This window comes from Hippocampus bargibanti, linkage group LG19 (assembly GCF_051943395.1).
Source record: "Hippocampus bargibanti isolate YZ-2025 linkage group LG19, ASM5194339v1, whole genome shotgun sequence".
Taxonomy (NCBI): Eukaryota; Metazoa; Chordata; class Actinopteri; order Syngnathiformes; family Syngnathidae; genus Hippocampus; species Hippocampus bargibanti.
The window spans coordinates 6,498,382-6,523,187 of NC_142752.1; the positions used below are offsets into that span (position 1 = coordinate 6,498,382).

At 42.1% G+C, this 24,806-nt stretch overlaps 1 protein-coding gene across 4 annotated transcripts in view; it reads right to left on the reverse strand.

The window, feature by feature from the left end:
- Window positions 1–24,806, reverse strand: part of LOC148883784 (syntaxin-binding protein 5-like) — a 54,765-nt gene that overhangs the window by 24,973 nt on the left and 4,986 nt on the right. For all 4 annotated transcript variants that reach the window (XR_016118491.1, XM_089022186.1, XM_089022185.1 and 1 more), the window contains exons 4-7: window positions 9,625–9,706; window positions 7,982–8,082; window positions 4,506–4,640; window positions 258–321 (exon numbers count right to left, since the gene is read on the reverse strand). Coding sequence is in view for 3 of the 4 variants with exons in the window: in XM_089022186.1 (XP_088878312.1) it covers window positions 258–321; window positions 4,506–4,640; window positions 7,982–8,082; window positions 9,625–9,706 (382 nt within the window). In the remaining variant the exon portion in view is untranslated. The remainder of the gene's footprint in view (window positions 1–257; window positions 322–4,505; window positions 4,641–7,981; window positions 8,083–9,624; window positions 9,707–24,806) is intronic.

A 24,806-nucleotide genomic window follows, 5' to 3' on the forward strand; every position in this document is an offset into this window, starting at 1 on the left:
TATTTGTTATTTAGTTTTGTTGTTTTTATTTCAAGATGGCACCGCAAGAGTGGCTGCCTTTACAACAGCTCCTGTATTTTGTTTTTCTACTTCTTTCTTTCCTTTCCTCTTCCTTTCATAACTTTGCTGCTGTGAAGTGAAACTTTCTCTACTGTGAGATTAATAAAGGCTAACGTGCTTCCATTACCAACAGAGGACTCAGAATACATCAACTGCATCTACAGATAATCTAATGTAATCTAAAAGTGATCCTTTACCTTTCCCTCATCCATGGGGTTGTCACTGATGTGGACGACGGGTCCAGGGTGAGCCTTGGACGACCTTCGGGTGAAGACACGACAGAGAAACAAGCAGTGAGCGACAAACGTCTCCATCTGGTAATTGACTCGGGTCCCTTAACACAAAGAGGAGATGAGGCTTAAAATCCACAGAGGAAAATGTGCTTGTGAAACCCAAGCTGTCAATCAGCCTTCTGGACTGTTCAAAGACATTGAAGCTTGTGATGGATGTTTCTGTGAAGATGTTACCATTGGAACATCAGAAAAAAGACTCCTTGACTTCACCCTCCAGCCCAGACATCCTTTTTTTGTCTTTCAAAGCTAACTAAACCTGCCCTCCTCCTTCGGATGCCACAATGACGAATGAGGGCCACGAGAGAAGGTCAGCGACTACTAAAAGTCTTACACGTTAGCCTAATGCTGCACGGCGTGGGCAAGGATACCCTTGAAAACCAACAGTCGGGACATTTTGTACAAGAGGATAAAGAGAGAGTATTGTCATTTACGGCCGTATGAATCTGACAGTGGATTAACTGTGTTTTGAAAATTTAACGCTTCAAATACACTTGTATTTTTGTGTGATCCTACTTTTTATACGCTACAATTAAATCTTGCGCTCGGCGTGTCTTTTGAATGCCCCATTCAAGCGACGACAATCTGAATAAAACGGATGCGAGCTCAAATAATTACATATACGAACCACAAAAATAAACCCTCTTAAATCCACTTTTATCCTTCACGGCTGGAATAGAGTACAGTGATACCTCAATTTACGAACTTAATTGGTTTCCAGAAAGTGTGTGTAAGGCGAAAAGTGTGTCTTCCAAACATTTTCCCGAAGGAAACCATTAAAAATGAGAATAAGCCATTTCCACTTCCCCATAAAACAAATTTTTCTACTAAATCAGCCTTAAAACTACACAAAATACTGTATACCTTATTTTATGTATTATAAATGCGCTATTGTATTGTAATTAAAGAAATAAACTGTACAGTATAATAAAGTAATTTTATTTACCTTGACCAACAACAGTGGGGCACTCTTATTTGGAAACCGCACTTTCTACTGCACTAAAACGACAATCTTATGGGCTTTTATACCATTGTCACAACAAGGCGCTCTAAATGGGCAACAAAAAAATCAAAATTCAACTTCATCGGCTGGATGTCAAGTCCGATTTGATTTTACAATTACCCCTCCTGGCTCTTCTATCTTTTTCACTGTGTCATTTTCAGAATCATAGCTGACACTGGGGCACTCTTATTTGGAAACCGCACTTTCTACTGCACTAAAACGACAATCTTATGGGCTTTTATACCATTAAGTGACAGTGAGCACCAGTTTTTGGAACTTTTTTGACTTTCACATCACAACATAAGCACCGGTATTCATAATAAAAGCATTGGCATCTTTGAAATGAAGAACTACAAGGTGCAAAGTGTGCTCAGTTATGTTTTAGAAGCAAGCAGCTATATTTAGGCTGATGGTGCCGGATGATTGCAGGCTTATTATTACCGAAGCTGTGACTGCAGCTTTCTTTTCTTTTTTGCTTCATCTTGTCTCAATTCGCCTTCACACATGTGCTACGTACACACACATACACACGCAGCCCTGCAATTAACACACTTTTTAACACCCACTTTGTGAAACACACACCCATAACAGTCAATTAGGTTCTCGGTGAATTACAAATGCAATTCGTTGGCCTGTGCCATATGGTTTATTATTTCTTTTGTCGATGAATTTCAATATTTGCAGTTTGCATTGAGTGTGACCAGGAAAAGATGGACAGATATTATACCTGCAAAAGTAAATGGACAATTTTCATGTTTTAATCTTAACGACAAAAGAATTCGCTCCAAAAATGAGTGTTACGGAACATTAAATCAAACACTTTCTACCAAGGCACACCAGGGCAAAAACTGCACATGAAACAACCATGCCGTAAACAAGCTGTTGTCGTGGGGGTGGGGGGGTGTTTGATGTCACTGGCCCGGCGGCGACTGCAGATGTTCACCAGGCACAGTGTGGCTTTTCCTAAAATGGAAGACATGCTTTTTTTTAACATGCAACTGACATATCTGAAGTCTCAAGAGTTTTAGAAATGACAAAGAGTGGGGGCTGGGGGAATTATTGGATGCAAGCCACAATGTTGCTCCACCCACACAAAATGCTAATTTGTGAGCAAAAAAATGGATTTAAATGGGCAAACGAATAGATAGATGTATGCAGCTTGTGCACGGAATGCCAGGCATTACAATATTACATCACCCGCCCGTGTGATTGAAAAGCACGTAATGGCTCGTGCAATGTCTTTAATCTGCACACGCTTCAGGTCGGTGTGGTCGAAAATGAAAGTGGAGAAAGGAACAGGAGCCCCAAGCCAAGGCGTTCGTGTGCAATGTGTGTCATGCTACGCTCTGAGTGGTTTTGCCACTCCTGGCCCACTTTTATGCCCGCTGATCATCACCTTGAATCAAATCCATGAACACAAACACTAAGACGACAGCAATGTGAGCGTGCGCTCAATTTTTGTGTGACTCATGGATCATTTAAAATTACGGCAGTCATCGAATCAAACCTATTTTCTTCCATCACGGTTTGGTTCAGGGCCGCCACAAAAATGGACAAAATCTGACTTAAACGGATAGTTTGGACGGTGGGAAAAAACTCATTGGCACTGCCCTACATGCTCTCGTGGACTTGCTCACTGGAAGAATCAAAAAATCCTACTGGACCCCACCCTGCCCACCACATTTTCCAGCTACACACAAAGATATAACTTACATTAAGGAATTTGATTAGATTAGCCTTTATTAGTGGCCTCCTTACTTATTTGTCATGTATTTTTATGATACTTGTGCAGCACGTTCTACCAGAGAAAAATCCCTTGTGTGTTCTACATAGTCAATAAAGACGATTCTGATTCTTAACATTTGTCTGTGGATCTCAAACAAGCCCAGAGTACATTCTAATGCAATCGTAATGACGCATGCATATTGAACACCATTGCTGCCATTAAAAAGCAATTTATCAGTGAAGTGAAAGTTTCTGCTTGTCCTTAAAGCCAGCAGCCCTTATCGCCCCCTTTCAATTTAATCATTTGCATCTATCTTCAAACCATAACGGCAACGAAAACCACATCGAAAACCCTCACTCTAACCCTCTTCTATCCATCCTCTCTTGCATACACGTCCTACCTCTCCGAAAACCACCCCCTCTCCCTGTGCTCAACTCACGCCTCCTTCAACCCCCAGCATCTCAGTCGTCTGCGTATAGCGTACAGTGATCTTGGCGGACACCTGTTCCAAACCTCCTCTGCTAGCCCCTGGCGGTGCACAGGAGGGGGTATGAGTATGAGGTGGGGGTGATCTGTGAAGCAAAACGCTCCGGTGAATAATTTAAGCCTCGACAGCAGGGAAATAAAATGGAGTCTGTCAAGCTGACAGATTCATTGAAGGTGCTAAAGGAAAGATGCCTACCAGTCAGTTTTCATATTTATTTTTTGTTTTTTTTGCTGATCTAAACTTCCATTGAAGCAATAATAACATCTTAAAAACTATAAAATAGTGAATACGTAGCATCCTTTGGTTGCACTTAGATGAGTCGATAGGCACCGCGTTGCCACGGTAGCAATATGACTTTGCCTATTGATCAGTACGTATTGTATTTTCCTCTGTGTAAGGTGCACCCAAAAGCCTTCATATTCTTCAAAAGATGACCCTGCGCCTTATACGCAGGTGCGCCTTACATGTGAAGTAATATTGAGCCACAAGAGGTCTTGAAACTACTGTCACAAGCCACCGACTTGTGACAGTAGTTTAGAAGTAGTGCATAACCCCACCCTCTATTGTAGTGCCTTATAATGTGGTGTGCCATCAATATGGAAAACTGATATATTTTTATATTATATTTGGAAAACTTTTTTCATTCATTAAAGGTGCGCCGTATACTCCGGTGAACCTTATATATGGAACAAGATTGAGAGCACGCCATTTATTGGGGATGCGCCTTATACTCCGGAGCACCTTATATACCGGAATATATGGTACCCTGAATACCCTTTTGGCATTGGTAAAGCACCTCTACTCCGCTAAAATAGCTTGAATGTGTTTTTGATTTTTATAAACAAATATTAAATTCAATCACATTGTACTTTTACTTCATAAAAAACACAGTCTCAGTCTTATGAAATGCAATATTAAGAATGATACAGTTGCACTTACAATTCGATGGCTTTGTTCCACATGATGACGTAGCCTGAGAGCATGAACGACTCCACGTTGACGATGTGGATGTTTCCCCGTTCTGTGCCGATGTACAGCCACTTACTCTGGAAAGGCAGGTGGCAGAAGGTTATCCTGCCAAAAGAAAACCAAGAGCAAAAAAAGTGTTACCAGATTAAAATAAATTAAAAAAAAGACTGACATGGCTGACAAATGGCGCCGAACGCCACAACGATTCTTGAGCAAGCCATCAGTTTTGAGTCTCCTCCCAGACTGGAGTGTAATAAGAGGCAACTAACCCTTCTGTCCTCATTAACTGTGGTGATCCGTTTATCTTCTCATCCGCCTTTTTTCATCATTTTGCTCTTTCATCCATCTTCCCCGTTACACCTCTAGACCGTCTCAAGAATAATAATGTGCAACCTTGCTCATCTGGCTCCAATAATATTTCAGGGTTGATACTTTTAGTATCTGTGGCTGAAGTCTCAGAATATCGTCAAGACAAAACCAGCCCCCCCAAAAAAAAAGTTGGATGTATGGCGCATTAATTGTCATAATTTCTAACGGCTTAGGTTTGTTTTGATGGATGATCCACAGAGAGCCGTTGCGGCGGATGCCAAGTTAGCGTGTGTGTCAGCAGTTTGCAAGCTTGACCTTAATTGCTGTGAGTTAAAACGAACTGAAAGGCCAACGAGGCAATTGTGTTTTTTGTAATCAGGCCCGGTGGTAAAGGCCTTTTGTAATTATTGTATCCACTTGAAACTCAGTTCCTCAAGGACAGGCAGTTTCACAAAGCAATTGAAATTTCGGAACCCGATCTTATCACGAGGAGACAATACCAGTAATGGAAACGGCAAGCAAGAGTGTAAAGTACTACGAGCACAGAAGTTCATGTGGCAAATCCCTCGCGCAGAGTAGTGCCTTAATCCGGAGATGCTGCTGAGCTTAAAATCTCCTCGCGGGGTTTCAATTCAGAAGAATCTAGTGAGATGACAGATTGTGTACACCCCATGAAAAACCTCCCAAGAATGAGAGTGAAAATATTGTACAAGTAAGAGGAACTTTACAGTATTAGGTGGAAATATTTTGACATGTATTCTGGTGTTTTTTCTTACCTTACAAAACCTGGCATTTCACCAAGGGTGTGTAATCTTATTATAAGCACTCTTCTGACAAACAGCGCCTTTCCCAAATTTGTTTGGGTTTTGTTTTTTCGTGCTTGGGTGCCGATAAAGCACTGGCCATGGCCTCTGGCAATGTTTTTTTCACTTCCACAAGATCAGAATTTCTCTTTTTTCCATGTTAGTGCTTTTTTTCCCAGGTTCAGGTGCGCTATATAAACCAATATGTATGTATTGCGTTGTATTCTGGACAGCCACCCTCATTTCCAGCTCATATAACTCAAGACCCGTATAATTTAGGAATTAACTCTTTTTTTCTGATGAAAAAACCTAGTCTAAGGTTTCTTACGCTGCATTGAATGTTTATTTACTCATAAAACTCTACATTCTGTGGGTTCTGCAATTTGAATGAAAATGACAAAAACCCTAGCACTGGAGTGGACACATTTTTGCATGTCTGGCAGTGAATGAGTTAAATACACATTCATAGCTACATCTTTATGACAATATCATGCACATTTTGGGATTCTGAGGGGATGCCCGGAATACCATCTTACATCGTGAGAGAGGTTTTGTGAAGAAAAAAAAATACGGCGGCTTTATCCGTGTGCGCTGACCCTAATGTCCACGTCCCTTATTATCTCCCATCATATCAGCCTGCATCCATGGCGACGCCGACATCTGCAGTGGCTTCCTGCGAGGCCATGGGCTCACTTTAGCATCCTACGCCACAGTGACTCGGCAGGATTTCTTCCATCTTCTCGCTCGCTCGCATCCCCGACAGCGCACACCACAGACTGACTCACCGCTGTCTGGCGGAGGCCCAGTCTGTCTCAGTTCCGCCTTCCTTACCTTCTCGCCTTCTTTCGGTCATCCCAAATGAATGGAGAACCGCGCCGGAGGGCTTTCCGCAATGCTGAACTTGCCCGCCCGACTGAAATTTGGATCGCTAGGCGGACAAAGGGAAGCTTCTGTCTGCGGTATATGCAAGTAGGGATGCAATATCACAGTGTGGTCAAGCGTGGAGAACTGGGGACTAACCCGCGGTAAAGAGTGGCAGTGCTAGTAAAACCCTAAGGGTAACAGATACCTTAATCTTAAAAAATACTAGAAATAGGGATGACTAATAGTTTCCATAATTCCAAATCGTCTTTCAGCTTCCTTTCATTACTTTTCCCCTCTTGTGCCACTTCCAGATGTGTGTTTTCGAATTTAAGCATGTAACCAATCACATTTCAGCCATCATTTGTTACCAGGGTCAGAAATCTACCTGTGAGCCTGCACAATCAGTTTTGTAGGCCGTGTGGATTAAAAATCAATGTCTATGAAACTGTTGCCTTAAACAATCAGTGTTCGAGTTGGCAACCCAAGGCCTGCTGGAAGGCACTGGAAACGTCAGTTTTCAAAAACTTTGATTGGCTAGTCAGTAACCAATAATAGTATCATTAGCCGCTTGTGACAAGCGCATACTGGCCAGAGCTAGCGCATTGTATTGTATTGTATCTGTAGCGAGCTGCATTAGCAAATATATTATTGTGTCGAGTTAATCGCGGTTTTGTTGACGCACAATGGCTGAAGAAGGAGAAGAAATGGATTTGGTTGCAGATATACTGTTTAAGCCATTTTCAAGACGGCCTTTTCAAAAATAGATGGACATCACTGAGGTTGGACAGCTCCGAAACTAATAAAAATAGCAAATACTATTGCAATTTTATGAGGTTATCATGAATCCACACGTTCATAGTAAAAAAATCGAACAGTATAATGACGGTATTTCTTAAGTTTCTTAAGTTATTTCTTGGCCAAAGGCACACTCTAGTGGACGTGTAGTAATATCACACCACACTCGCAGCGGTTTGAATCAGACGTAGCACTACTGAAGGCCTAGGAGCAACATGCACAGCCCGCCACTGTATCTCAACTAGCTTTACATACCCCCTCTCTCCCCGAAGCAAAACATCTCTCAGAGACTACGTTTGCGAAATGTCAGAGGCAGTCAAGCGCCTCCGTACAGACGCAAGCCGCCCCGTATAAGTACGCCGGCGGCGACCTGTCCATCATGTCAACGCTGCGTCAGATCACCGCTTCTGACACTTCACCCGTCCTTCCACTTTTCTGAAGAAAGTATCCGATTGGTTCCGATGAGTGACAACCGCATAGTTGATTGTAGGAGACAGTTTGTCGGACTTCCTTGAGGTCCTTATTTTTAGTGCCCATCCAAAGATTACAATTAAATAAGGAGCCTAGTCTGCATGCTACAGCCGACCTTGACCATATCAGAAGATCTCAGTAGCTTAACTGGAAGATAAAGGGGGATGCGAGGGGGTTATTTTCACTTGTCTACCCTTTTGTTACCTTTCTCTGCTGAACTTGAGTGAGTGCAGGATGGCCGGTCTCTTTTGTCTCAGGTTCCACAGGTGCACTGTGTCGTCAGCTAAGGCGCTCACCAGCGCGCCCTGTCAAAAAAAATCAATACTGTGATGACATGCACGCACACTGATACAAAAGTCATAAAACGACTTCTACACAGATACAAGTCAGCCGGCGATCTCCCGGTTAGTCATGATGTATATAAAAGTACGTGTGTGGGAGGCACTAAAAATGATTTCCATCTTTCTCCCAAAGGGGCTCGATTGGGCTGCTGAGTCACAGTCAGAGTCTCTCACACACACACAGTGTGCAAGCACGGGGAAAGAAGAACTGAAACACTCATGACGCTCACAAGAGCTGCACCGAAATCTTTGTCATGCCTAATTAGTGCACACGGAAACAAAAAAAAAACAGTATTGGGTGGTGATATACGAATGAATAGATTAGTTAGGATAGCGACGATTTAAAATCAATCACAAGAAAGCTTTGTTAAAATCATATTGGAGATTAAGAACATTTTATAGGCATAAGATCTAATGTCTATGTGGACTGTTTTGCATTCAGGTAATACTGAAATGAAGGCTAAAAGTGCTTTGGCGATAAGCTCAACTTTGTCACCAAGAAAAGTTTCATGTAGCCCGGAGCGGCGAAACTGAAAAAAATGAATTAAAATATGTCTCGTCTCGAGAATATTACATTCCGGACAAGTCGGCTTCGACATTTTCAAATGTACGATGGACGGTGACGGCTGTGGAAATAAGAGATTTACTTTCCGGTGATGAATCTGTCTAATAACACTTAGGAAGGGTTATGGAAATATCGCTCCTTGTTTTTATAGCTTTCAAACTATCATAAATAAAATTAACAACTTTTGCCACTCATGGAAATTTCACTTTTGTCAACAGTTGTATTTTATTGCAGAATTTCGGCCATGACGGATTCTGGACTCAAAGCCTATCGAGAATATTGACAGTCAATCAATGTAAAATCTTAGCATATGCGCTATTAAAGATTGGATTGAATTGGATTAGCTTTTATTAGTGTCGCAGTGGAGAATTTTACACTTTACAGAGCAGCAAAGTGATGAAAGTAAGAGGAATGGAAAGGAAGAAGTAGAAAAAATAAGCACAGGCGGTGTTGTAATGGCAGGAATTCTTGTGGTGCCATCTTGAAGTCAAAACAACAACAAAAACACTAAATAAAAAAATAATGTGACACAACACAAAAGACACAGACAGTGATTCAATATTAAGCACTTTCTGCACCCTCTTTGTTGCATGGAGCGGTTCTAGATTAAAGAGGAGACGATCAAAGCGTCCTTTTGACCAGTGGACCATGGACGTCATGGTGAAACATGCACATCTGCTACAAGCTAAATGTTAAAAACAAATACGAAGCTGTAGCACCCATTGGCGAAAAGATATTGTCTCACATGTACTGTCCCACATAAATCCGCTTCCATTCCAAGCCGCGACCGTAGATTTAGATTAAAGATTTAAGTGCAGAGGGGTTTTGTTGCCAATATATTGTCCCCATTGAAAGAGGCTGTAACAAAAAACCTGAATACAAATATTGTGCTTTTACGATCAGCATGATTACCCATTGGAGTAAAAAAGTTTATTTCCTACCTCGTTGATGAGAAACTGTAGCTGGATGACGGCTGCACCACTCTCATGTTGGCAGTAACATTCCACGCCAGGACGACCGAACCTGGATGATTTACGGTTAAGGAAATGGTGGCAATGCATGAGAAAAAAGTTAACTTTTTATTTTTTGGCTGTGTTTGCACCACAGCAGCGCATCAAGAGACTCGGCATTTGAAGGTCATCTGCGACGCGTTAGCCCTGAAACTAAGACGTTTCGCTTAAAAATGGACATGCATTCCTAATTCTGAAAATACTACTACATGCTCAAAACAGATCTCACAGTGAAGTGAGGAGTTTTAAGGTAATGCTATAAACCCAATCACAGTATGGAAGTGAACGTTGCGCCTGACGGGAAAAGTCTGATGGCAAAAAAATGAATAATTAGAGGCTCTTTTTAGGTGTACAGGTGAGCTGGCTGATTATATTCCTCCATTCAGTCCTTCGGATTCAGTAAAGAGAGGCCATTTGTCATAGCTGGGAGAGGGAGCGGGGTGCAGCTACAGGGGAGGTATTGCCCAGTGGATGACAGCACCGCTCATCATCATGTGGATGTTTAAGTGTGTCCTGATGCGCGCGTGTGCTTTAATTACACAGCAAAATATTGGCTCGCATATGGATTGTAATGCGCTACATTAACTATATGGACCATCGCTGAAGCCGCTTATTAATATTTCAAGCACCGCTTGTCTTCGCTCGTACTGGACATATTATTAGGTACACCTGCAAGGTGACAGAGTTCGTCGATGGGTTTTTGAATGGCGTACACCCGGGATTGGTCACCGACCCTTTGCAAGGCTGCTAGTGGCCACTATCAAAGCTGAACTACTGCTCAACATCCATTTTACACACAGATAAGCAACAAATAGCCCAAGATAAAGTCATAAAGTACAAACGGGAGCAGTGACATTTTATTTTCATCAACCCAACCACATTGGATATCCTCTTTTTTTTGCTGACAAATGACGGATCGCCAAGATGTAATTAGCGCTGTAAATCACTCGGCAAATGCCACGTGCTCTTGTTTAATCATTGATACCAAGGACACCAACCGTTTCCACACCACAAAGACAATCGCTTGGCTCCCCGACTGGATTAAGCGGAGACCTTTTCAAAGCTGACAACCGCCTGGAGAATATGCATTGACTCATTCACTGCCAGACGATGTGAAAAAATGTGTCCACTCCAGTGGCAGGGTTTTTGTCATTGTCACTCGAATTCCAGGACCCGCACAATATTGAGTGTTAGACCCTTAGACTCTCTTCTTTCATCAGAAAAAAAACAGTTAATTCCTAAGTTATATGGGTCTGGAGTTTTCTGAGCTTGAAATGGGGCGGCTGTAAAAATACAGTACAATACATACATATTGGTTTGGATTGGATTTGCCTTTATTAGTCTCGCAGTGGGAAAATGTACATTTATATAGCGCTTTAACAACAGCTGGACAACATGGACAAAAGGCAAATGCTGCACCCTTGTGGAAAAGAAAAAAAAACATTGCCAGAGGCCATGGCCAGCACTTTATCGGCACCCAAGCATGAAAAACCAAAACCCCAAAAAATTTGGGTATGGTCCTCTATGTCATATTTTCAATTCCCGGATAAATTTGTGAATGACGGTGAATGAGTTAAAATCACCACAGACATTTTTGTTAGATCCAGGATAAGCAACTATCGTTTTTTTATAGGTCATCACTTATTTTTTCATACCGTAAGTAATATTTCATTTATGTATATTCAATTGCATAAAAACTCCCACTGAAATGACTCCCCAGAGTTCAACAAGCATTCCAGCATTAATTGTGCTCTATTGTTTTTCAGGGTGTTTGGTCCCATCGCAATTTAGTGCAAAGTTCAGTCAATCGGAACAATTCGTTTATTATTTTACATGCGTTCCGTCCCATGTGAGAATGACATGATTCCATGCGCGAGAGTTTGGCTCAGAATAAAAAAAGCAGCCACGTCGTGTCCCGATGGATATCAAAGTGAAACAATAGCAAATCAAGAATGTGTGTGAGCTTCGGGCTAAAAATAAAAAACTGAACGAGATTTTACGCAAATCAATTTTTAAAAGCGTGATCGAGTGCCTCTCGCAGCATTCACACGGGACAAGGACGGCTACATGTGTCACACTTGCTGACAGGATCTGTTATTTTTTTTTCATCTTTCTATCCTCGTCGCTGCAGGAAGCCTCCTCACTCCGCTCAACAGTGGACAGGCGAGATCGCGAGCAGCGAGCAGATGGAGAAAACAACACACACACCCAAAAAAATAAAAAAATAAGTGAGTCATCTTCACATCTCGTCACGTGCCGTGAAATTCTCCAAAGCTGTTGCAATAGATTTGTTGTCTTTTTGGTCAAGCCGCAAGAAGCCTCTTTTTGACATCGTTCAGGGCCCAATAAGCATAGAAAATATAATTTCTTAATATTTTCCAGAGAAATAAGCAATTTGCAAAAGGGGTGAGAAACAGAGAAAACAGGTGACGAGAGAGAATCCAAAGTACAATGGAGAGGGGGTTGGGGGGCTTAGCTGGAGAAAGAGCAAGCCTAGAAGCTGCGATGACGTTGGCTCTGAAATGACGTCAAAAGCCAACCACTCATGCATCAGCCTGCCAGCGTTGGGGGGGGGGGTAAGTGGGGATGGGTGGGCAAGTGGGGGTGGGTGGGCTGCTGAGCCTGGAGGCGGAAACCGGATTCAAAGACCAGAGGTAAAATAAATAAATAAATAAAATACAGAAAAGATTGGGGGGGGGGGTAAAAAAGATTAAGATGGCATTTAATGCAGAGCACAATGTAGGCATCCTCCTCAATCTTGACCTCAACCCACCCCAGCACACATTTTGCTAAGTGTATTTGCTAATTTAGCATTTTTTTCACAAGCTTAGCAAAAGTATGGCAATACAGGTAACATCCGACTTGCGACCAACTCGACTTACAACCACCCATACTTACGACCTCCACCTCCAGATCCTATTTATTTATTTTCTATATCCTACGCCTGGCACTGCAACGCGCTAGCAGGCCGACAACGCGTACGACAATTTTGGCCAGCCAACCAGCATCTCACTCTCGCACAGGAATCGACCGTGTGTTGGAATCAGAGGGGGAGGGGAGTTTGCAAGTCATTTAGCTTCTGAGTCTCTATTCAACAATGTGAATGGATTTCGACTTACGACCATTTTGACTTACGTCCACTTGGTCGGAACGGAACTCGGTCGTAAGTCGGATGTTACCTGTTCTTTGGTTGCTTAAAAGTCAAACTAATGCTAGCTTCTTTCACAGTTAATATAGTTTTTTTTTTCTTTTGCAATTTTTGAGAATTTACTATCAAGATTTTTTCAAAGGGCTGACTATGTGCCTCATAATGCGGTACACCTTATGTATGGAAAATGTTTTTAAATATGTCATTTGTCGAATGTGCGCCTTCTATTATAATTTTGAACTGATGATCGGCCATGAACTAATTTATTTGGTCAGCGAGGATCCGACACTTCAAGCTGATGTCAGTCAAAGTTAAAAAAAAAATGCTGGAAGTTGAGCGTTAACCAAGCCTGCAGCTGTCGCCTAGCAACAGTGGGAAGAATGACTACAGACGTGGTAAACTAACTGCAAGTCATACGGACTGAGACGTTCTTAAAGGGGCACGCGACCTGTTTGTGATACTCGGTTCCCCTGCCAGATTGTTCTGCGAAGCCTTCAATTGACGGCGCACCGAAGGAGAAATGGCGTCCGCAGAGGCACTCATGAATACCTTCAGCGCACATGTGGAAGAAGATTGTTGTCATGCGACGATGGTGGCGGCGCATGCAAATGAGGCCGCAGACGAAAATTCCGATTTATTTGTTCGGCGCCAGCCTCGTGTAAATAATTTCCCCAGACGCGTTTGATTCATGGTGCAGACAAACAATTTAAGCGGCGTGCAGCCGATGAGCATTTCATCAGAATCCATCCTCATTTTGGAAGAAAAAACAGACAGATGAACACATTTTCTTGTTTTGTGGGGCTGCGATAAAGATACATCCGATGTTAGCAAACATGAGGTTATGCAACTTCTGCCCTAATTTTGAGCGTCCCATTTTTTTTCTCGATTACAAACAACTGCTTGGTTTATTTATTTATTTATTTATTTATTTACTTAATTTATTTTGCCATTATTAGTAATAGTTATGTCTTTGTCGGGGGAGGTTTGCCATTTAACTCATTCACTGCCATTCACAAATTTATTCGGGAATTGCAAATATGTAGAGTGCTATTCCCGAATTTGTTAGGTTTTTTTTCCATGCATGGGTGCCGATAAAACGCTGGCCATGGCCTCTGTCAATGTTTTTTTTTTTTTTTTCGGCAATTCCCTTTTTTCCATGTTTGCACTCTGTTCCAGCTTCAGCCGTTGTTAAAGTACTATATAAACCACTATGTATGTATTGCATTGTATTTTGAACAGCTGCCCTCCTTTCAAGCTCATATAACTTAGAAATTAACTCTTTTTTTGGATGAAAGAAAAGAGTTTCAGGTTTCTTACGCTGTTTTGAATGTTTATGTAGTCCTAAAACTCAATATTTTGTGGGTCCTGGAATTCAAATGACAATGACAAAACCCTGGCACTGGAGAGTATTTGCACACGTCTGGCAGTGAATGAGTTAATATGGATTGAGCGTAGCTTCCAAATGTTATGACCATATCAGAGATTTGCAACGGCAAGCCATCAATGCTTGTGGCTTGAAACTGTTATGAAACAATGCGTTTGAATGAGATTCCCACAATACCACTCACATTTGCCCTTAACAACGATGTGAATCACTGGCTGCTCTTTCTCATGAATAGTCATCACATGTTACACAAGACGATAATTTAAATCGCTCTCACTGACCTGTGAAGATCAACATTTGGTTACATTCGACCTAAGGCTTTATTTCAATGGGCAAGTGTTGGTAGGGGGAATTTTAATGTAAATTTAAATACCGTAACCGCGCCTGCTCATCCCATAGTAGTCGAACGGCCAGCAATTCAAAGCAAAGAGCTGAAAAATGATGACCCGTGGATAGATGACACTGTCAGGGATGAAAAATGAGAAAATGAAATCATGGAAAGATATCGTGGAAAAATTAACTGACGGAAAGAAGGGGAGATGGTGTTACGAAAGGGAAAACGATGAGCCAAGATGCTAAATCAGCAGAACAGCCCGTGGCTGAAATAAAAAGACGACGTGTGAAAATTGTCAACACAAGAGGTGAAACAGAACCAGAAGAGAAGACGGGAGAGTGAGGAAGTGCAAATAGAAGCTGTGTGCTGGGATGTTTTTTTTTTTTCAGGGCAAGTTTTCCTAACATACAAGACCTTGAGGTTTTATCAGCGAGTCGTTTTTGTTTTTATAGCAGGTCAAATTTTATCGCCATCAGCCACTCACACAAACCGGCAACGACCCAAATTGGTCACAGTTCAGCATTCAAGCCGCAAATCCATCCACTTTCTGATCCTCTTTATGCTCAAAAGTTTCTGTCTCCAGTGCAAGGGGACACCCTGAACTGGGTTTCAGCCAATGACAGTGATTCATGAGCGAATAATATCGGCTGGAGAAAAAAATAAAAATCAATACCAAGTGATAAAGTTCTATCATAAAAAACCGATTTCCTTTTCCCAGACAGTTTATCGGTTTATTACTTCAAAATGTTTTGAAAAAGGTATTGCATATTAAATCCAAATGTAATTTTGAGCAAAAACACACTTGGGAGCACTCATTGTGTCTCTGGCATGAAAAATGTGAAGAACAATGATGTATAATTCAGCCCTTATTTCTTTTTTTTCAAGGATCCATGGACACTATCCAACCAATTCTCCCCCTCTTGTTTACATCCCATATCACAACGCACCATAACAAAATACGCATGAGTTATTGCAATAAGCTGGACACCTGGTGGTGTTGAAAACGCTACACCCCAATGAACTGATTTATATTTCCAACAGAGGAAAATAAAACTCATCGCATTCACGTCTCATCAGACACAGGAAAAACAGGTGCATATTTGAAATAACACAGGAAAAAATGGCAGCATAATTTACAGAGTCATGAGTGGCCTACAAACGAAAATGGGAGAGTTAAGGAGGAGTAAGTTTGCCGCCACTGGATTCCCTCCTGTCGATAAATAATTAAAACGGGCACTAAAATCCAACACATGCATTTAGATGGCTTTATGTATTACCCTCTCAAAAATGCCAGTTGGTTGGGGGTAAAGGGGCGATATGGAATACATCATCATATAAAATTAACCTTTAACATAGACGCACTGCGAGATCACGACATCTCCATGGGGCGTGAAATGAATTTGCTGTGTTCATAAAAATGAAAAATAAATAAATAAAACATCTGCTTTGACAATGAGAAAACATAAAGGTGAGCTTCAGCAAAATTGCAGGTTAGCGGTAGTGCGCAGTCCATATAGCTCGCATTTAAGGATTTTTCCCCCATAGCAGCCGTTTGAAGATTAACAAATACAGAACTGGAAAGAGCTCTGCTAATTCACATGAACCCATCAAAGGCTTTTTACATTTTAATGTTAGAATTAGGCGAGCAGATTTTTGATAGGGGAAATGATGAGTTTTGATGACCAGTTCGGTTGTATGGGTCAGATTTATGTCAAAACTAAACTAGTGGTGAAGCAAGCACACTTAAGGTCTTATTTGAAGAGCAATGTAAGACCGATAGTGAAAACAGGTGAAAAAAAATATTTAAAGACCATCGTGCACTCATTCACTGCCATGATGTGTAAACATTTGTCCACTCCATTGCCAGGGTTTTTGTAATTTTAACTCAAATTGCAGGTTTTAGGGCTACTTAAAATTTCAATGCAGCGTAAGAGCAATTAGATTGTCTTCTTTCATCAGAAAAAAAAGAGTTAATTCCAAAGTTAGATGGGTCTGGAGTTATCTGAGCTTGAAATGGGGGCGGCTGTACAAATTACATACATATTGCTTTATATAGCGCTTTAACGACAGCTGAAGCTGTAACAAAGCTCTAACATGGACAAGAAAAAAAACATTGCTAGAGGTCTGACGAGCGCTTTATCTGGACCCAAGCATGAAAAAACAAAACCGGAACAAATTCTGGCATGGCGCGCCACGTCATGCTTTTCAATTCCCGAATAAATTCGGGAATGGTAGTAAATGAGTTAAAATGCACTTTAACCTATTTCAACAAGGATGTGGGGGACCGGTGGTCTTGTAATAAACTAAACCATAACGCAGCCATTCCTCATCATATTTTCTCAACACAGTGGATTCCGTGTGTGCACGTCCACGTGTGCGCGAATAGCCTCTGGCACTGCTATCAAACAAATCTTTGCAGCTTAGCCACGCTTGACCGGCAACAGAAAGATTGTCAGTGAGCCGACCTGCAAAAGAGCTTGTGCTCCTTTTTCAAGGACGTGTAACTATTGGGTGCCAATCAGATGACTGATAGGAGACGACTGGATTAAGGAACTCTGTTGGAGGCTGCCCGTTGATGGCAAAAATATGTTCCAGAGTCGCTGTACTTTGATTAGTTGCATTAGCCTGACTTCAAAATTGTGAAACGTTAAATATTTAAGCTCTGGAAAGATGGCGCGTACCTATTGTTGCAAAAGTAAGAAGGGCTGGATCACGGTACCTCACAACTAGGACATATGCGTGCATAAGCGAGAGAAAATTACTTTTTTAAGTCTGTCATTTTTTAGCACACAAGCGGAGATGTGCGTTTCGCTGAGTCATCAGCAAAAAAAATGAGCTAGTGATGGAAATGCGGGATACTTACTGACGCATTCAATTTATTCGCAATTTTCCGCTAAGTTTGACTTCAAATTCTTTTGCGGAGTTCCATCAGACAGATAAGTGTATCATTTGATAAGCGTTTCAATGATGAACACTTCTCACGGGAACATCAGGTCCCGCACGGTGTCTGGTCGTGATGGTCACTCTTGGGAATTGGGAATGAACCTTTATAAATTAGGGGAATATAATATAACCACGACAAAACCAAATTCAAACATTTGTCACCATGAGATGAATCCTGAACAGTTTTGGCAAGGTCATGGTCAGATTTTGCCAGTGGCAGACTGTCAAGGCTTACAGAGCCTTCTATACTGGCCTCAAAATATCAGAATTACGGTGATGTTTATGATATTTTGTCCATGAATTCTTATTACATAATTCCAAATTATCTTTCAGCTTCCTTTCATTCGTTTTCCCCTGTTGCGCCGCTTCCAGATGTATGTTTTCGTATTCAAGCGTTTAACCAATCACATTTCAGCCATTTAATGTACATCAAATTCATTTTGAAGCAACAGCGCAGACACTTTAACAGAAAGACCTCTGAGAAATAGCAACCCTACAGGTACATACAATTTTGGGCAGTTGTGTCAGAGGCAAAGAGCTGTCGCGGCGCGTCAGCATCCAACCATCACAAGCAAACAAAAACACAAATGGAAACTGAAACCGTTGCGCAATCTGTTGACATAATGCCTCGGTTTCTCTGCAGACTGGCATTTGCTCTACCTGAATACTCTCAAAGGCACCTCCAGTCAACGCACATACAGCAACACAGCTTGCTACAATGACTTAAGCCATTAAAAATTCATGCCACTGCAGCAACAGTGTCTAAAAATGAGCAGTGGGACCAGCTGCTTATGAGCTTGCATAGAGCTAGGGACACAGCATGATTCGGTGTCTCCACAATGTCAATTTACGAGTGAGGCCGTGAGGCCGCAGAAAATCATTTTGCCGCGCCATGTAAGCGCATTGCATTGCAGCGTGTCTCAGCCACTCCAGAGACCCCCCGAAAAGGGTTACCCCCCCTTAGTACTACTCCTGCCTGATGCTAACGGTGCCTACAAGCGAGGCTTTAATGTGCTTGCCGTTGTCCTCACTCATCGTTTTATCAGCAATCAATGCAACCCGCAATTTAACGTGAAAGCGAGAGCTTGGCCAGTTTGTTTTTTCATGTGCCAATAAAGCGCTGGACATGGCCTCTGGCAATGTTCTTTTTGTTTTTACTTTTGATTCCTGCTTCATTAATAATGACCCTAACACTGGAATTTAAGGGACAATGACAAAAACCCTGGGAGTGGACACATTTTTGTACATCGTCAGGCAGTGAATGAGATAATGCAGGGAGGAGGGTGGAGCTCATTGTTTACATCAACTGGAGTCTGGCCTTGTGGCTTATCAAACAAATTAGTTGTTTAAAAGTCAAAATCAAAGTCGTAAGGTCTCACTTCCAAATTCTGTCAATGCCGCCTTTACACAGCACTGAATCACATAGCGGAATGGACGCAATCCAATTTTGGCCGCTGTCCATGTACAGACGCTTCTTCTTTGCGGTGTCATTTATTTTTCCTCCTGCTCCTCCTCCTCCATTTTTCTTAACTTACAAGCCATCCAGTTGCTCGCTATCATTTCAGGGTTTTGCGGCAGTAGAGACAAAGCAAGGACACGGCAAAGGTAATGAACACAAAATGTCAAACTATTCTTACAATTGACATGGCGGTCAATTTTTCATGAACAATTTGAAGACAGAGAGTCTCCATACTTTGCTTTTTTCTTTTATCGATTTGGAGGCCTCTGTGTAGGCTCTCAGTCATACAGGAGTGGCCCATCGATGAAAAGATTTCTTTAGCCGTCATCGGTACATCATCTGAAGAGCATCGTCAACGAACGAAAGTTGTGCTGGTAACTCTGGCATGATATCTATATCCCTAATGGACAGAGGTGGCGGTGCCAGACTATCTGCTCTGATAGGTCCCTGATCTAAGGTTGGGGGAGCAGTGGACTACTTCCAGAAGCTAATCTGATTACTTCTTTTCTTCTGTCTGATTATTTCTATGCCTGGCTCTGATTGCCTTATTAGGTCAACAAGCAACAAACTGAGGACATATATTTTAGTAACTAGGTTCTCTCTGCTGAATCATAAACCTGACTCCAACTAAGAATCAGAATTCCAAGACAACCTACTCATGTCAAACCTTACGTAGGCTCTGAAGGAAAAACCAAGGTCACATTTTTGGTACAGGAACCTGCTCATGAGGCTTTTTCAAAAAGTGAAGATGACTTCAAATGCATAATAAAAAAAAACAAAACGATTTACTGCTACACTTTGTCTGAGAACGTTAAAAAAAAACCTCCCTTGTCACAAACAATCCACCGCATATATCTCTGATTCTGGAGCTCTCTGCCAAGAACCTTTGCTACTACCCCGCCCCCGCCGGTGCTTCCCGACCTCATTTACATCTCAACCATGCTGCGCTCCGATCGGACAGAAAGCCACAAACAGGCCCCCGGCCGGTCTTGCGCTGGACGTAAACACACTCATATGCATATGTGTGTTTACGCCCAGCACACAAACCCGCATAAATACCAACAAGCTACGATAGGGGAAGGGGCGAGTGTATGTCGGCCATGTGGCAAAGCATTAAAGGTTGAGTCATGTCGTCATGGGACACATTAGTGTCTTCCCTCTAGGGGTCTTGGTATGATGTCAGATTTGTGTGTGGGTGTGTGGATGAAGGGGTTTTACCAGCAGGGACAAGGCCGCACGTCAAGACTCGCATCGCTCTGTTTGACAGGCAGCTCCAAGTGCCAAATCAGGGTTAGAATCACAACATCCACCACAGCCACGTCACCAAAAGGCCACTTGGACGCACTCAAGTAAAGTTCAGAACAAAATAGCATCTAATCAGGTTGGCATCCGCCAGGCTGAAGGGGATTCCAGGGGGCATTTATGCCCCCACTCCATCACCAACCTTGTTTTGCGCTGGAGGAGGCGCAAAAGTAGCTATGAACCAGAACCCCGAGGTACACCTTACCATATTCGGGTTCTGCCTTCAGGTATATAATGGCCTAATAATAATAATAACAAAAAAAAACAAGAAATTAATCAACAATGGAAGAGCCCGCGATGAGAAGAAAGGAGCGTTACCGCAGAGTGCCGATTCATCTGTGGAACTGCCGCGGATTGGAATTGAAGCGGATTTACATGGGACAGGAGATGTGAGACAATCTTTTTTCGTCAATGGATGCTACAACTTTGTGGTAGCTTTCAACATTTAGCTTGTAGCAGACATGCACATTCCACCATGATGTCCCTGATCCACATGGTGAAAAAGACGTTTTGATCCTCTCCTCTCATCTAGAACTGCTTCATACAACAAAGAGGGTGCAAAAGGTGCTTAGGATTGAATGACTGTCTGTTTCTTTGTGTTGTCATATTATTTGTTATTTAGTTTTGTTGTTCTCTTGACTTCAAGGTGGCACCGCGCGAGTCGCTGTCCTTACAGCAGCTCCTGTATTTTGTTGTTTCTACTTCTTTCTTTCCTTTCTTCTTCCTTTCTTTAGTTTGCTGCTGTGAAATGTAATTTTTTCCATTGCTCCAAGATGAATAAAGGCTAATGCAATGCAATAATAAATAATAATAAAATAAAATAAGAAATGAGTCATTCAACAGCTTTTAAACTAGTAAATGTATCGCACGATAAACATTATTTGGGTATATTTAGCAAGCTAGCATCACGGTGCTGTTGCACTTTCATCCTTTTTGATAGAGTATATCAAAATGAAAACATAGGTAGGAAGAATATTTACATGTATCATGAGATGTATTTTTACAACACTTGCTGAGGTAGCGCGCACACACAGACATGCTCATATGAAGAATTCTTGTCAGCACCGGAAGCTATTTGGTGAAGTTAAAAGAGTACAAAAAAAGAAATAAATAAAAGCGCGGTGGGGGCGAAGTCAAATATCAAGTCATAGTATGTGCACCACGGAATGCCCGAGAGCAACATTATCCACATGGTCAGACCGGCTGTCCAGACTTGTTAGCGAATGCAGACGTGGACGTTAATATTCTCCAGCTGGAGTTGTTTAGAGGAACACGAGGAAAAGTAATAGCAAGCCCTGAGCAAAAAGAAGGTAAACGCACAGTGACGCGACATTCCAGAAAATATTTCGGGAGAAACTGAAGCACAGAAGCCGAACAATCCAATCGGCAGCTACTGTGTAGATTGCACACAACAACATCACCGCAAATCTAAATGAAAAATACTTTTCTTCACAAAAAAAAAAGAAAAATGAAACAAAGAATGGCTCATTTCTATCTTAATGACGCAAACTAACGAGGCCTGTCGCTAATTAACTGTGTCATTTTAATGAATGCCGAGACAATTAGCGGATGGATTGATAAGTCAATCGCCAGAATAAGACAATGTTTGATTAATTGTGAAAGATGACTCCTGCGCTACGCATTGTATGTTTCATCTCAATCGTCTACGAGCCTTTTCCTTGTTTTCAAACAGTCCAAAGTGGCTGCCGGGTGGGTTCGGTTTTATGTTTCCCCTTTTAAGACGTAAAGAGGGCTTTCATCATATTCTAATGTAAAAACAACGGCGTGCTGGTCAGCTAATTGAATAGTTTGCTTCCATTCTTTGCCCAATTAAAAGAAACCGGTTGATATTTCTCCGGTGATGTAGTATTGCGTCTTAATGAACTTTTTTAAGCTATATTTGGAGGACGCTCCGAGTCATTTGCACTGTGAAGCACTATCCCAAAAATTTGAAAAGAATAGGCTGAATATGAACAGAAAATATGATCTCAAACACAAATTAGTCCATTGTTTTATAAGCGCAGCTGCAGTCTCCTCGGCAAAGATATTTTCCCGAACGTGAGGCTCCGATGTCACCGCTGTCTTTGTGCATCGCCAAGGTAATTAAAGGTTGCATTTTTATCGATTCAGCAAAGTGGACTTCTGTGTCGCTGTCGTGTATGATTAGTTTGAGTCTGAATTAAATAGCTAGCGTAATGTGAAGCCTTTATCATCGGCCAAACAAGAAGGCGATTGATGTGCAATGCTCGGTGGCCCTGCAAGGCCTTCACTGCAGACTCATATTCCAATTCTTACATTTTGGGCTCATTCAAGAAATTGCAGTTTGGAGTTTTTAAACGTGGCCAATTTTAAATCCGCAAAAGCCCGAGGGTGACCACACATTACGATACGAAAGCGAGGAGGAGGAGAGCGGTCGACAAACTGCACACGCGCACTCACTTGAGGAACTTGACAGTGACGAAATCGCAGCGCGGTCGCACGACGACAGTACAGGAAGGATATCGAGCGTGAGTCGTAATCGATGGGCATTCTAGCGGGCCACACAAGTGGGTAGATCGACTCTGCAGCTGCAGCTGCAGCAGAAGAGAGTCGTAAATCCTCACCCGAGAGCAATATTTTTGGCCTTTTTATTCGGGAATTGAAAATATATCATAGAGCGCCATTCCAGAATTTTTTCGGGGTTTGTTTTTTCTCATGCTTGGGTGCCGATAAAGCGCTGGTCAGACCTCTGGCAATGTTTTTTCTTTTCCACAAGGGGGCAGATTTTTTTTCCCCCGGGTTAGTGCTTTGTTCCAGCTTCAACTGTTGTTAATGCGCAAGAAAAAACAATATTGCATTGTATTTTGGACAGCCGCCCTCATTTAAAGCTCATGTAACTCCAGGTTCGTATAATTTAGGAATTAACTCATTTTCTGATTAAAGAAGAGAGTCTAAGGTTTCTAACGCTGTATCGAATGTTTATGTAGTCCAAAAAGTTAATATTATGTGGGTCCTAGAATTCAAGTGACAATGACAAAAACCCTGGCACTGGAGCAAACACATTTTTGCACATTGTTCGGCAGTGAATGAGTCAATATACATACACAACAGATTCCTTTGATATGAAAAAAGGCAAATGATCCCTGCCATCCTATTTGACTTGCTTGTCCAAGTTAAAGGACTTGAGCAGATGCGCTAGTCAGCAGCTGCCGTGCCCGGAAAAAGAGCGGCGGCCAAATTGTTGCGGCACTGATGCAGCACAATTTGTTTTCCACTTGTGACAAGTGGCGGAGCAGAGGTCGGTCGCGCATGGGAAAACCCCAAAATATACTTTTGATTACGTCGCACGCATATATAAAAAATGCTTGCGGTAAGTGGTCGGGGCCTATTGAAGTTTCAACCTTCACTTTACTGGATGGATCGATGCACAAATAACGGCGTACATATTTTATAGGTGTTTTAGAAAACCAATCTCTCAAGGGCATCCATGACAAATTAAACAAGTCAATCCCAATACAAAAATAGTCAGACCACACGGCAGCACTTCCGAGTGAAAATGCAACACGGTTATGAAAAGTGAATCCTGAGGAGCCGTAATCGCCTGAGAGCACTAGTGCACGCAGATCAATAGCAATTCTATTCGTCTTGGGGAGACTAGCCGTCCTTCTCCTCCGTCCACACATACCTTATGGGACAGCGTCCTCTCATTCAAGAGCACCGGGACACTTCTGGGATGGGATCACAAGAAAAGTGATGGGCTTTACGGCTGGAGAGGGGGATCAGCCGTTCACCTCAAGAGAATACACACTCACATACACACACACACATACACATGTACACACCTCCTGTTCCTGCTATAATTCTCAATGCTGTGCCACAGTGCCAGCCCGAGGCTCTTGATCTGCCACTTCCTGTCATTCTCTGCACAGGGGGGTGCCAGGCAAATATCCTGGCAGCCAAGAGAGCCACATACACACACATGCACAAACCTGTACAAAATTACAAGCAAAACTGGAAAAACAAGTTCGCGGAGAAATGTGTGTACCAGCTCGTTTGTCACGGGTGACACTATGTCAAACTTGAAGTTCAAAATCCAAATTAAAGAGCTCCAAAAGTGTATTTTGGTACCTGCGCCGTCAAGTGGGGATGTCATCAGCAATTATCGTGCAATTATAGAGCATCAATTTGAAAAATAATCAGAAAAAGACAAAACAATGTAGCCACATAGGCTTAGTCATGCTAATGAAGTGAAACCAGGGCTAGGAATTGAACAATAGCGGTAATTGTCTTCAGGGAGTGCTGCTTCAACCTTAGTACAAGGACCTATTAGAGCAAAGCCTGGCACGGCCACCTCTGTCCATTAGGGGATATATATATATATATATATATATATATATATATATATATATATATAGGGCCAGGGTTACCAGCACAACTTTAGTTCACTGACGAAGCTCTTCGGCTGAGGAGCGAAACGTCCGACACCGTCAAAGAAGTACAGATGATGGCTGAAGACACCGTTTCCTCGACAAAACGGCATGAGAATTTCAAACAGGGTGTTTAA